Genomic DNA, 15,599 nt, shown 5'->3' on the forward strand with positions numbered 1-15,599 from the left:
AGGCCTTGATCTATTTAGCCCTGTGATCAGTGACAGGATTTGAGAAAACAGCATGAAGCTGAGTCAGGGGAGGCTTAGGTTGGATATCAGAAAAAGGTTTTCCATCCAGAGGGTGGTTGGGCACTGGAACAGGCTCCTCAGGGAAGCAGTCACAGCACCAAGCCTGGCAGAGTTCAAGAAGCGCTTGGACAGTGCTCTCAGGCACATGGTGTGACTCCTGGGATGTTCTGTGCAGGGCCAGGAGTTGAACTCGCTGATCCTGATGGGTCCCTCCAACTCAGCATATTCTATAGTTCTGTGAGAAGTTTATGTAATGTCATGCAGTGTTTGCTCCTAAGGAGACACATGATATAAATGAGATGATTTTTGCAAGTCATCAGCATCAAATTTTAAAATACCACATAGTAAACTCTATTCCTTGACCCTTTGAAAGCACAGAAAACCTTCATTGAAAAGCATGGCTTATATTTGCTACAGTAGTTTAAGACTGAATTCTTGCTGAGCTAAACTGGATGTGTCTACTGTGAACTTGTGATTCAGGCATCTTTTGTCCTCAAAGGAAGGGCACTGCTTAAAGTCTGTCATTAACAATCAAAACAATGGTAATATTTAAATCACAGTTGATTAAAATCACAACTAATCAGGTCCTACTCCTAACTGAGGCCTGCTGAAGTCAAGTAACACTGATCTAGTGAGTCTCAAAAATATTCTCTCATCCATTTGATTCTCTCACAAAATTGACATTATTTGCATGTCGTAAATCTGCTCTAAATAATTTTGTCACGTACTGTTATGCCAGATTTTCCTTTGTTAACTGATACTTGGATTGATTGCAATTCTTGATGCCAATTAGATTTTCTTCTGTAAGCAGGTAAATAATTTTTAAGTGAATTTACTAAATTCCAAAGCATAAGGAATTAATTAAAAAAGTCCTATAGGAAAAATACCAAATTTTCTTCAATTCCATTAAAAAGAATTCAAAGTATTTCCATTATATGGAAATAATATACATTATTATAATATACTCTGAATATACAATAAAATGCAAAGGATTGGTAGGCATTAAATAAAAAAAGGTAATGAAAATTAAAAGTGTTGCTGGAAAAGCGATGCAGTAATTATCAATTTAGTCTAGCTGACTGGAAATTTTGGTGCATGTATCAACTGACCACCTCAGGTCATTACTCAACAGTCATATTTAGATTTCATTCAGAATGCTGAGTGAACTTGAGAATTTTCCAACCTCCGTGCCACAACATTTTTACGGCTCTTTGGGATCCTTGATTAAGAATGGCTATCAACCTATGGTGGGTTTAACACCATATCATTATTATTGTCAGTCCTTGTCACCACTGAAAATAATGGCAAAATTCAGCAGGGCCAGAGTTTCATCTTATATCCACATGCTAAGCAGATGCCCTGCTCCAGCTGCTCAGGTAGCTTTGTCAGGCTGGAAAAGTCTGTGGCTGGAACTGAGCAGAAATTTGGAGAAAATCTGTGAGGGAATGAAATGAGTAAAACCCTCCAACAGCTTACGAAGGGAGTTAGAGGAGAGCTATTAAATGGAGTAAAATGTTCAGAGTTGAAGACTCTTCTGTAGGATATGTGATTTGTGAAGTCTGCCTTAAGAATGCAAAATCAGTCCCAAGCTTTTCATCTTAATCCCACAAATCCAGCTAATGCCTCTGAAATGTAATTCTCCTAAACACTGCTCTGTACTTCTGATTTGTGCAGCTGTAATCATTCTAAATTGCTGATCCAGCACTCTGTTTGAAACTAATGGCATGCACATCCTATATATCCAGAACAACCAGCTAATAGGTAATGGGCTTTTGTAGGATGTGTGAATTTTATACCATGGCCTGGCTCCATATTCTGCTGAAGCAGCTTTCTTGTAAATGAAAGCCTGGCATTACTGTGTCATGAAGCTGCTTTGGTATGCATAATATGAACTGGTGGAGATTTCAACAATTTATATTGTACCCCAGTTTTTATTTTCCTAGCAGTAAGGTTTCATTAAGCCAGCTTCTGGAAACCATGCCATAATTTTATTTAATTCTCTGCTCTGAATGGCTGATTTCTGTGATTTCACTAAATTATTTAAACTGGATGCCATTTCCTCCTCTGGGAGCTATGCATGTAACCAGAATTAGAGTGCTTTGTTTTATTCCTCCTTCATTCTCTCATTCTCTAACTATGTTATCCATTCTATGTTTAATACTATGTGAAATTAACTGTAATGATGCAGGAGAAATTACTCAGCTTTCTATCAAATTACAATACAGATGATGTTATCTTAATTAGAAAGATCTATTCAAGATAAAGGCTATAAAGTTATGCAATCCTTATGCTGTGATTACTAGGCCATATGCCATGTGTTTCTATTTGAATACAAAATATAAGCTTCAACTAACAAATTCAAGATTTGAATATTTACATATCTATATTTCTAAAGTTCAAAAGAATAAAACAGCTGATCTCAAATTACAAAATATATTTTAACTTTCCGGAATATCTCCTCCTTCAATTTGCATGAACTGAATCTTTTATAAATATTTCCAGTTTGATGAGACATTTTGCCTACAGAAACGGCATTCTGAGTGAGAATCGAGATACTGTTGTGTGACAGACCATTCATTTGCAGTACTGTATCAAGACCAGAAATTCAGAAAAGCTGCTCCTCTCTAAAATTCGAGGAGAAAAGAATAGTAGTTATTCAAGTGCCAAAACCTGCAACTGATTTTAAAAGACAAGAAGACAATCAATAGAGTGATAGATAAAAAAAAGGGAATAAATATAAGCAGTGATAGATTGTTGATGCTAGAGGGGAAATATGTGATTAAAGTAAATTCCTGACACAGAAAAATTGACATTTCAATAGTAATTGTAGTGTATACACTTTTGGTACTAATGGATGCAGGTTCAAAAGATTTTGTTAAACCAGACTAGAATTTCTCATCTTAGCCATTTTTTCTAAAATCTTGGAAGTGAAATATATACTTACCTAGAGGCTTCAATCCGGTACCAAAACCCATCATCAATGGTCAGATCTGGATACTCCACCCGTCCAACTCCAGATCCCACATCCCACAGGAAGCTCACCTTGCCCTTGCGCATCTCTATGGCCAAGAAGTCAGTCTACATGCAAAATATGAAAATAGAAGTGATCTCATACTTTAATTAAGAAAGTTTTCCAGAACTTTTCACATTTCAGAAAGACTAATGAGGCATCAGAAACCCATATGTAGACAGACAGTAGAGTATTAACATTAATTCTCACATTGCTCTAAAATGAGACTCTTTTCCCTGTTTTTATTGATTGAAACAAAGAATCTAAGCCAAAGACAGCAAATTATTTCTCTCAGTGATATGCCATAAATGACTGCCAGAGTTACAGAAATATTAATATTGCAGCCATCAACAGAAGGATTTAACTTGGAGGAACACTGTGAAGCATCCATTGGATGGCAGAATGATGCTGGGATGCCATCTAGCCTTTGCATTTTGTATTAGGTAAATAAAATACATAGTTCAAAATGTTGGAAATAAAATACTTTTTCCATTTAGTGAATTATTATTGCTTATTCTAGAAGACTGTCTGCTATAGGCCTCATGGGAAACCGAATCATTCACCATTATTATGCTTGAAATTGTAGTCTTGACTTAAAATTACAATAAATAGGAGCTTTGACAGATGCAATATGATTAGCTACTTCATTCTCAAGGGAAAACCCACAACCAACTCCAAAATTACTCTGGTTGCACTGTGAATTTTAAAGCTCTAATGTAGTTCATGTACAAGCCTGCTACTTCATATCTAGTTAAAATAAAGATTTATGTAAAAAATGTGCTGGTCATATTTTAGGAATCTCTATATTAATACCAAACACAGTAAATGTCTAGATTATCTTAGACCCTCTACTACTGCTTTGAAGCCTCTAAGAGGAAAAAAGAGCCTTTCTCATCTTCTATACTTGTCAGTAGTCTGATTTGATTGAGCAACTCTGACATGAAAAGAAGGAGATAGACTCACAAACTTGGCACTTCCAAGGTAAAAAAGCAGATTGTCAGCAACTACAGTCTTCACATTGACAATGACAGTGTTGTATGTTCCCTTCTTTATTTCTGGTCTGTATGTGCGAATACAATTGCCTCCAGAGGACACGGACACTTTGATCTTAAAAAAAAAAAAAAAGCAGTGCAGAAAGAATTCAGTTAACTGCTTATTATTACAGAATTAACTATAGATGCTTCCAAATAATCATAAAACTACTTCACTTTCTTTTTTCCCTTCACATTTTTTTGTTATATGTACCAGGGAGTTGCTTGGATATGCGAAGAAGGTAAAAATGGAATTTTCTTTCTGGGGTTGCTTGTTAAAAGGAAATAACATCTCTTTCTGGCATTCTCACTTAAAGGATGAACTGTGTAGATTAAAAATAACTAGAAGATATACTGGTCTAATGCAAGTAACAGTGGAATTCTAGCAGTACAGACATTCCATAAGTAGAACACACAGCTAGGAAAATAAGCAGCTCTCCTGAAGGAATTACAGCATATTGTTGTTGGGTAGTCAGAATTATCTACTTTTCTCTTGTAATGTCCTTGATTATGCCAATTTAAGACACCTTTTCACAATTATTTTTAAACCAACACTTATGTCTATCACTGCTTTTACATAGTCCCTAATGGAGTTGGCATTCATAACTAAGTTTTATTTCCACAGATGAGTGACATATGCATTTGGTACATGTGCTGATTTCCTCAGGCTCTGAGCACAGACAAAAAACACTTTACTGTTTGCTTTCATAATGCCAGCACAGACATAATGACAGTACAATAGTGTTTCAATCCCAGCTAGACATGTTTATTCATTAGAAGAAATGTACATAATGGTATCATCTTATGCTTAGGGCAAATCTGCTAAAAAGGAGACCTATTATAGGACCAAACTCATAATTTCCTTATCTCAGAAATGCTGAGCAGTTAAATACTTCAAAGCCTTCAGAGAAAAGATGAATGTACCAAACATATCATTACTGTAGCCTGTCTTTCTCTTCTGTGCAAATTTCATCACGTATGTGGAATATACCTCTTTACCAATATCCTATTATTTCGTAGATTATTTTTACCAACTATTCTTCAACCATTTTTGAGCAAGATTTCTCAAGTACCATCTACAAGATTTTTTTCCTTTGCTGTTTAGGTCACAAGCTGAATAACCTTAGTATTAACCAGATGTTCCTCGAGTTGACAGTATTAGTGAATCAGGGAGATGGACTCCAAACTCACTAAATGGACCAGAAATATATTCTTAACTCAAGTTCAAGTCCTCAGTGCTGCTACTGGACAGAGAAAAATAAAAAATAGGGGAAAAGCAGATATACTCAGCAATTTCAGTGAGTCTGAGATGGTGTCATTCTTGAGCAATATAAGTTCTATGAAATGAAATCAGGGGCTTAATATCAGTGCTGAAGCAGAAAAATACATTTTCGTTTTCACAAAAAATCAATAATATTGTGACTCTTCTGCTGTACCATCACCTACAATACTTCTTAAAAATAACCTTTTGAGATCCATTGCTACAGATGTTATTCATTTAACAAGTGCATGCTTTAAATGAAGAAACAAGACACACAGTGAAAAATCATCAGAATATTCTTTTTATCTGAGAAATTATTCTCCCTTATTTGCTCTCTTTACACATGTTTAGAATTAGGAAGGATTCACACTGTAGAAAAGAAATAAAAAAGTAGAAAATAAAATCCCATCAATACTCAAAAGGTCATTTTTTTAAGAAATTGGACTTACCGAATTGGCTTGCTTCCGAGCTTGGTTTATCAGCTCTTTTATCTGAGAAATGTTTTTCCCTAAGTTATCCTGAAGTTCTTTGATTGGCTTGATTTTATCTAACAGACGATCTGCTTCCTTTTCTAGGTTTTTAATACTGGAATCTGCATCAGCAACTTCATAAGAAAGAACAAGGCAGAGCTTTAGAGAATAATGTCAGAGACTAACTATACAATAAACAAAATCCAAGAAAATTCTGCATACATAATGCTCAGGCGATTGTAAAGGCTACTATGAGGTACACACAGGCCAGGAAGCAACCTAAACAGAATAAGGTAATTTCAGAACATTTAGAATCAAGTTAAAGTAGCAATAAGAGCAAACACTGGTGTTAAAGCAGGATGTTGGAGATGTAACTGTGCTTCAGGTCAGAATGATAGTTATGGAAAACATTTCCTGTAGCAGAATACATTTATGAAAGAAATATTTGCTTCTTTCAAAAAAGTCCTCCAATTTTGAAGAAAAATTCTAGATTAATGAAAACTGGTTAGTTTCCATTAGTAATTCGTGAAATTACTGGGTTAAAATTAACTTGAAATGAATTCTTACACTAACTATAAAGGGCACAAATACAAAAGGGTTTTATTTTGGTCACAAGCTTAAAATTCTGTATGTTACTGAGAGCAGGTTTAAAAACAGTGGCAGTAAAATGCAAATGTTTTATTTTATTTTTTTTTTCAGATTAACTAAGTAATTTTACAAGGATATTTTTGCCTCTCTTTTTCTTTAAGCCCCAAATTCCTTTTTTGCCTCTCAACATACAACTAGTGAATACTACCCTCTCTTTGACAACTCAACAGATCTACAGATTGCAACACTTGGCTCGCATGAGGGTGTGGGTGACACTGAAAGGGACAAACATGCATTTACCAAAAAGAAGCATATTACATGAAAACAATAGTAATAATCACAGCAACAAAAATAATTCTTAGATAAAGCACGAAAAACTGCATATCTAGTTTTTTGACCCAAACATTCATACCAAAACCTTCAAGATTCTTCTTAAGGTTTCATGTAAGTTAAACTAGCGACCAAGTCACTTTATCTCAAAGTTTTCAAAAAGTAACTATTTAGCTATTTCAATGAATGTGAAACATATAGCACCATGCAGAAGCTGTGGTGGTAAGCAGTGAATCATTGTTTACTGGAAAACGCACAGTAAAAGCTGCAAGTAAGAAAAATGTACATACAGATTTCTGCAGGCAAGATATGGAGAGAAAGAAAAGAGAAAAAACAGAGGATAACATAAGAGACAGAAGATAACATACGATAATGTTTTGAAGACCTAAACAGAAATGTAAAGTAAGGGACAGCATGAGTCTATAAATAACTCTTTACCTTTTAAATATTGCATATCTATCAAAATGAGAATTCCGGGCTTGAATTCTGACATAGAAGAGAGGCTATGCCTACTTATGCATGTAGTCTAGATATGAGTGCCAGCATACTCACTTTATACATCTGGGATGGTTCACCCTACATTACTTTAATCTCATTCTGTAATCTGAGTATCCATTAACATTTGGAGAATGATGGAAGTGTACTTCTGGAGAACATCTTACAGTTTAGCTTTATCTGACATGAAACAGTTTGCAAGTGTTAAGACCACTCTTGAATGCAAACAGAATAATGGTGACTAGGGACAATCAAGAAATTAAATTTTAAATTATCACTCCTAATCTCAACTAAAATGCTAATGTACACACAGGCTCAGAATACTTGTGCTGAGACAGATGGCCTAGCAGATTCAGCAGTGCCAAGAAATGACTGCTTTAAGACTGCTTCTCTGTTATTTCTCACTACCCTGCAAGAGGTTACTCTGCAAGAGACCTTAAAGATCTGCTGGTCTTATAACCCCCTGTAATCTCACCACACTATTTCACTCAATAACTAGTTTTCATATTGTCTAAACTTGTATGGATCAGTCAGCCCAGTGGGAACTGTACTGTGGCTCACACATGTATCTCAGCTGATGAGGGATGGGGAACTTGCAGTGAGCAGGCAGTGACAAACAGCCACTGGGATTAACTTCTTTCACTAGTGCAGCAACAGTTGGAAGAGGATATTTGTCCATAGAATGAGAATGACAGCTTCCTAAACTGTACGTTTTTAGATGCCCAGCTTCATCAAGCTGACAACAATCCGAGGAGCCCAGAATAGCTGAGAAATTAGTTCTTCAGTCATTTTCCAAAGACACTCTAGTTCTGTGGCTATATACTCCTATATGATATGTACGGTCTAGCAGTCTACCATAAAATGTATTGCAATCTAGAATTCATTTTAGTCCATCCTGACCAAAGTGAAAATGCAGAAGTAATTGTCACATTTAATAACAGAATTCATGGCAAAAAAAAAAAAAAGAAAAAGGAAAAAATCAGACAAAACCCCGTTCCCAGAATCTTATTTCTTTCTTTAAGTGTCTTCAGTGTTCTACCAAAAATAGTAATGTATATGAAAGAAGTCATGCATTTCTCCCAGGACTGATTATCTGATTGACTGAAGACAGAATTAGTGCAGGGTATTTTTCTTGAATCAGACAGTGAATTGCCAGTCAGAATCTTTGATTTTTCTCCTCCTAAGTACTTTAAGAAGTAGTCTGAGGAACAAATCTATCCATTACATGTTCATCCTGCTGACATTAGCTTTTCTTCCAACTACTAGCACTAGTCTTTAAGATTTAAAATTCTTTTCACAGAATCACATGATTTTTAGGGTTTGAAGGGGTCTCTGGTCACTTTTCACATATAAGAAGCCCAGAAAATTGAAGTGATGGAGAGCCCTTTTTTCCCAGCATACTACAGTAATGCTATATAAGTGTAATTCTGGAGTGTCTCTGTTTCATTTTGAGATATGAAATGAAAACCACAAACTGAAAAAAACCCACTACCAAACAACCCAGAAAAGATCTTACTGTTCTTGATAGGATCCTTCACAACTGCATTTGTTTTGGCCACATCGTCTGTAAGTTTACTGTAATTTTTTCTCAATCCCAAGAGATTCCGATTGAGGTCTTTAATCTGGGCCAGGACGTCATTTGCAGTATCGTTGGCTTGTCTCGCTTTGTCTTTGGCTGCCTGTACCTTTATAGCTGTATCTGTAGGTAGAAAACAATAATGAAATTATCGACCAGAGCACAGAAGTAATTTTTTGAGTCAAGATATACTATACCTATGCTCCAAAAACCTCCACCCTTATTTCTGAAGTTGTGGCTCTGAAAAACCATCAAAATACAACAGTACCTCAGAAATACGACTGAATTTTTAATAACCCATTATCATTGTCAGGCCTGACAAGAGAAAGAAAAGAAAACCCTGATTGCCTTTTTTCACTTCCTTTTTTCACCATATCTGGGTAGTTATTTTTGGCATCATTATTAGAGGTCACGCACTTTTCTGGCTGAGTGAAAGTTGGAGTTACTGTGTTACTTCCCTCTATTAGTCCTACAAATTATTTTCAGCCACACTTCAATTATGCCATCCCTGCCCATGTGGGTCCTCGCCCCACATGTGATCTGTCTATCTCGTTCTGAATCTTTCTGCTTTTATCTGACTATTAGTATAGCAGGGACACAAGAATTATTAGTTTAAGCTGCTCTCTGCTTTCTTGAATCCTTGAACAAGATATATGACAGGGTCATTTTCTCCCCCTTTCTCATTTGATTATTTTCCTGTTGGACAACTAATTTACTGCATTTTCTTATCCATGCCATTTATTTGCTCTGAATTTCATTCTTGATACTCATCTGCTTATTTTTATGAGTGTCCTTGTGCCAAGAGCAAGCACCCTGTAACTCTAATCTGCCAAGAGTTTATTACATTGCTAACGATTGCATATTTCATATAACTTTTACTTGTTCCATATTTAGTATTCTGCGTCCTAAGGTTAAGAGGCCTTAGAGGTCCATTTCAGTTGACTGAGACATCTATCTGTGCACAAGAAGACAAATATCCACATCAATATCTGTGACCAAAACCCAAAATATAGTACATGATGAGCATGAAATATTAAAGAATTTATTTTGTGAATGCCTGATTTCAAGGATTATTAAATCTAAACCAAAACTTTTCAGTTAGCTGGAATCATAAAGCCACAAAAACATACAAAATGAATAGTAAGTTGTTTTTCATGCTAAGGGTTTACTTGCAGTCTGAACCTTCCAGACCATCAAAAATCAGAAGAATATAGGTTTTCTTCAGACACTTTTCTTATGGCTTAACTTCAGTTTATAAAATGCTCCTTGTAGAGATTCATAGCAAAATACGTTGAGTTAAAACTTTAAGTTTTTTAAAACATTGATTTTATCTTTCACTATCCATTATAATGAAACTGTGTTGTAGTTCCCTGTCCCTTGCTGTCACAATGCAATGTTGTTAACATCCCAGGACTCTGGGATTTTAATGAGTGATACATTTAAAAAATGAATAAAGTCTACCTAGAATGACAAAAGTGCACATGTGAAACACTGAAATATTAAAGGTAAATGACTCAAGCAATGATCCATTGGCAAAAGCAGCATGTTGCAATGCTGAGGTCAGATAATCCCCAAACTGCGGGGCAGAGCAGAGCGTTTGGGTGTTTGGTGGTGAAACCCCTGATTTGCATATCGAGGAGGACTTTAGTCACTCGAGGAGGACTAAAACAAAGTGACCTTTTTTTAGCAACAAGATGTTTTTTCCAGTCAAATAAGGAAAAAGGCTGATAACAAGCAAATCCTGTGGAGGTGGGATAATGCTTTTTATCATGCCAATATCCTACCTTACACACCTGGCTCAGGTGTGAAACTCCTTACACCAGGGGATGTACTGGGACATTCGCACATGGGCCTGAAGGTGTTCATCCCTTCTGATAAGGCTTAACTGGCACAACCATACCGGTTGGAGAAACAGCAGTTATGTCTTAGAAGGGGTTATAAACCATCAAAAACCTCAGATTCCTTTCTGTGACCTTCCACCAGAGGACAGCACATGATCCACGGTATTGCATCAAACAGCATAAAACTCCCCTCCAGGGCAGGTGCCTGGGTGTTCCCACCTGAACCTGAAGGCACCTTAATCTACTGAATTTTATGTTGTGTGGGCCTTTCCCCATCCTGGATGGATCACAACTGTGACCATCACTTTGATAAGGAACACCTAAATTGCAATAACTGTCTTGTTGATTGATCCACATGCAATGGTATCTTTCCTCCCCACTAACTACTCTTACCTTTTCTTTCTTCCTTCCTTTATTTTCCTTAAGTATTTTCTTACATGATATTTTTATACTTTTATATTGTTCTATTTCTATAGTTAATAACCAAAATGGTTATGTACCCCCCTTCTATTGAAACACAACTGTTCTGAAATAAACGTGCCATATAGATATGTATATATACATGTACATATACTTACATATACACATCTATCTGTCAATCTATTTATAAACACTGGTCATTCAGTATCATTTCACTCTAATCTGCCCCAGTGATCTATTAACAAGAACCTCAGTCACCCTTGCCTTCAGAGGTAGCTCTTAGGAGCAGAGCACTTCAGAGCCCATTGAGAAACACTTGTTTCAGTTCTAAGCAATTTACAGGCTAAAAAAGATTTACAACACCAAACAGCAGCTGGAAATGTGAGTGGGGTAGAAAGGTAAGACAAAACCCAGCAAATTTCACCCTGCTTTTTCTGTAAAGCCAGTAAGTCCTATTCTTCTTGGGTTAAATTACACTTATATAACATTTGAAATTACAGTGGCTCATTAAACAGTAGCTTCAAAAAGCTTTTTCACATATAAACAAAAGACTATTTGTCTCGGAGTGTATCATAATTGCTGATATCATAATTATTTTCTTTCAGAAACCTTCTGCAAACTGCAGAAGCATGGTACCTTTTACCATCCCAAAATTCGAACTGATATCATGTAACTGTTTTCAGTTCAGTTTTCTCTTACATTGCTCATCTTCGTCTTATAACAGCCACTGTTCAAAGTAGACCCAGTGTGGACACAGGCAAAGACTGATGAGCCAAATGCTAAGTGACAGAAAATGAAACAAAAGATCAGGACTGAGTCAAATGTTGCAACACTTTTCCAACTCACCATTTGGAATGGCTGACAGCTTTCCTAAGGTTTCATTCAAAGCTCCCAGGAGAATGGAATTCTTCTCATCAGCATCTTTCAGCCTGTTCTGTGTGCTGTCCAGATCATCACCCTTTTCTATAAAAAATGCATATGATACAGAAGCTTTAACTCTTTGTTTTCACTATCCTGTCTTTGCACATAATTTAAAATGCACCATAACAAGCAAACCATTTTTCACTGAGATATCAGACCGTGAAAATTAATCCAGCAGAACTTGTTGTGGAGTTCACCAATCATCTTCTTTGCTTTCTTTAAGTTACTTACTTCCATAGTATCTAAATGCTTGAGTTCCTTGTACTGTTGTATATTTATCATGGGTTTTTCAAAGGTGTGCAGAGGAAAGAACTCGTTACGATGTTATGATTTAGGCAAATTCACACAGTGATCCACTGATAGATTCAACAACTTTGATGTTAGCCATAGTTTTGATTCCTAGATTAAGCTACGTCTTTCTTCTTAAGGTCTTTGCCTGAGTTGAATGTGGTGTGAAAGAGACAAGATTGATTAGGCCAACTTGCTGTTACAATTACAGTGGCCAGAGCCTAGTTCTCTTGGATTCTCTCAAAGATGCTGACATAAGATCCAAGGAAAACACAACGTCATTGATTGTCAATATGAGATGAAAACACTAAGAGGTGATTATGAAATAAACAGTCTAAATTCTTTGAGAAAAGACCCATCTACTATCTAACATTCATAGTTAAGAATTTGCTCAAATCAAAGAACCAGTACAAATCAAAGGCAAAGGTGTGTCATATTTGGTACATTACAGTTGAAACTGATGTCCTCATTAACAAATCAGTTCCTATTTTTTACTTTGAATGAAAAATCACAGAGGGTCTTTTGAACAGTAGAGCAGAGCAACACAGCAACCTCAGAACTGAGATTCCAGCTAAGTCTTATGGCTATTGAAACAGACATTATTCCAAAATTCAGAAGTAAAGTTTGACACAAAGAAATGTAGTTAATGCTTAAACTACTATTGTAGTGGGCATTTTTCATTATTTCTTTGTATCAATATGAAGCTCTTTGGAACAGACAGCTGGTAATTCCTTACCTTAAAGGCATATCCTACTGGGAAACTAATTCAACATCACTGAGCCTGATAGCCGGAAGAGGAGAATAATTTGTAGAAAAGGATTTCAGGACACAAGCTATGACTGTGACCTTCAGGTATATGACAGGTTACTGAAAATAAACACCTATGTGGCTCACATTCCACAAATTCTAAAAAAGTATGGTTTCTTAAAATTAGGTGTGCAAGAAGCAATTTGTAAAGAGAAAAATCAAACAAAATTTATATTGCCTACAAGAAATTATTAATTAAAATTTCCAAGGCTATAGCAAGGCTGAAACAGCACACAGAATTTAAATGAGAGCTATACTTTTGTTGTTAGACCTTTTGAAATGACATTGAGGAAGAAATCTGTTTGCTTTATTTAAATTAGAGCAACACACAGGACTGCAGGAGTGCCTGGAGATAAGCTTCACTCCAGCAAAAGGTTCTGTAGAGGAACAGGACATTTGTGTGAACTGTGAGATGCACAGTTAACATTAGAATAAAGTTTGGAAGAATAGCATATATTACATGATAACTCATCTCCTTAAAAACAGCTTTACTTTTAAATGACAGGTTTTGTCCTCACTGCTGAATGAGGCTACTGGTAATGTGATATTGTTAAACCAGGATGAGCCCATGAGATTCTGGTCTTGTATGCTCTGAGATTTTATGTGAGTTCTCTTCTTGTTAAGTAATAATACCAACATAACTGCTTTAATTTCCGCCATTTCATTCTGAAATTACGGTCTGCCTGATAATTTCTTGGTATCTCTGGTTGGATGTTAGTGTTTATAAAGTGTGTCAATATTTCTGAGAAGTTAGACTCATTTATGGTGGTGGTGTTCTAACTCTGTAGCATACTTTTAAATTATCTCTTTTTCTTCTCTTTACTCTGCCATATCCAACATGCTAATTATCCCCTGGTTACGTTTCTGAAGAATCATGTTTCCAAACTTCTGTTTTCATCTTTGTAACCATAGCAGCAAACTGGTTTTTATGGAAATTAACAAAGGAAGTTTCCCTAAAGTTTCACTTCTAGAGAAACTGAATATTGAGATGCTACTTCTTAAATACTTTTTCTTTTAATTCCTCAAATACATTTTTACTGTGTGGGGTTTTTTAAACAACAATAATAAAGCCATAAATAAATGTTCCTACAGAGGCTCTTACACAAAGAGAAGTGAGGAGATACCATGTACCATGTCAGCTTTTCAAGGAAATTGTTCATTTTTCATAGAGATATTAAGTTTTAATTTGAAGGAACTTCTTATCTTGTAATCCAGATGGCCTCTTCACTAAGCACTGGAGTAATTTATTGCATGAATCACAAACTGAACTGACTTCATATCAGCTTTTCCACATCCTTTAATTATTAGCATTTATGAAAAAAGCTGGGGCAATGATTTGAATGCCTGAGATCCTCCAGTTAAGCACTGAAGTTAGTCAAAATACAGACAGCTACAATCTAAGTGTTTCTGAACTACTGAGCCTATCTGACTTGGAAGAGGTTAGTAGGTCTGCACTGAAAGATGCCAGCCACTGTCAACTCTCATTAAAGTGTAGGTTGAGGAGTATCATGAGAAATTTATCTCAATCCTGTTTCCACTTGATCAGCTCTGCACAGAGATGGCACAAGATGCCAATAAATGCACTGTTTGTTGTTCAAATCAGCAAAATCAGTCAAGCATTGCTGAAACTAAACCCTAAAGAGTAAGCAGGAACCTGGAGGACTTTGCATATATCAGCCTTTAGGTTTGCTGGTTTGGTTAACATGAGCAAAGATTTTCAATTTCTGTTTACATTAAACAGAGCATTACAGGATAAAGCATCATTCCTTATTCCTCTGAGTGAATAAACAGAAGTGAGTCAAATTAAAAAAAACCAAACAAACAACCCTGTGTGCATATGTTTCATCTTAAGATGAACTCAAGAATTTAGTTACTTACTGTTTATACAGAGGGATTTACAAAGAGACATGGTTTTACAAGTCTTTGCAGATGATACACATAGGTGACACTGGTTAACTGCTGATTATGTGCCAACATCATGATGGAACATATGTATCATGGAACACAGTGGAATCAGGTATCTCGTGATGGTATGGAGAATTGCAGTTTTTCCACATGAAACTCCAAGAAAACAGCAATAAGGCTATTCTACCAAATGCATGTATCCCAAAATCAGACAAAAGGTGGAAATCTACCAAGGAGCAACATCTGCATCTGTTTTTATTCACTGGAAACTGCAGAAATTAACTGACTGCTTTCTGACAACCCTTTCTGTTACCTTTGTATTACTTCTTCCAAATAGCATTCTTGCTCCCCATTGTCTTCTCATCCTATAAAGAGGAACATGGGTTGCAAGCTGAATTTTCTTTCCCCTAAACCAAGCAAGACTTAGAAACTGGCATTACTAGAGAAATGCAGCTAATTAAGTTAAACTTTTTAAAAAGAGTATTTTCAGCACTGACTGCAATAATCTGGTGAACGTCATATGCCAGGTCAGCAGAAAGAGCAAGCAGAAGAGAATACACAAACAAGGGATCTATCAGGTGAATATGTTGTCTATC

At 36.0% G+C, this 15,599-nt stretch overlaps 1 protein-coding gene across 7 annotated transcripts in view; it reads right to left on the bottom strand.

Moving 5' to 3' along the window:
- LAMA2 (laminin subunit alpha 2) overlaps window positions 1-15,599 on the bottom strand; it is a 342,287-nt gene that overhangs the window by 38,069 nt on the left and 288,619 nt on the right. For all 7 annotated transcript variants that reach the window (XM_085055980.1, XM_085055978.1, XM_085055977.1 and 4 more), the window contains 5 exons: window positions 11,929-12,045; window positions 8,762-8,944; window positions 5,812-5,966; window positions 4,034-4,177; window positions 3,005-3,138 (listed from right to left, as the gene is read on the bottom strand). In XM_085055980.1, the coding sequence (XP_084912106.1) occupies window positions 3,005-3,138; window positions 4,034-4,177; window positions 5,812-5,966; window positions 8,762-8,944; window positions 11,929-12,045 (733 nt within the window). The remainder of the gene's footprint in view (window positions 1-3,004; window positions 3,139-4,033; window positions 4,178-5,811; window positions 5,967-8,761; window positions 8,945-11,928; window positions 12,046-15,599) is intronic.

Source organism: Lichenostomus cassidix, chromosome 3, assembly GCF_008360975.1.
Source record: "Lichenostomus cassidix isolate B80296 chromosome 3, HeHo_3.0, whole genome shotgun sequence".
Classification (NCBI taxonomy): Eukaryota; Metazoa; Chordata; class Aves; order Passeriformes; family Meliphagidae; genus Lichenostomus; species Lichenostomus cassidix.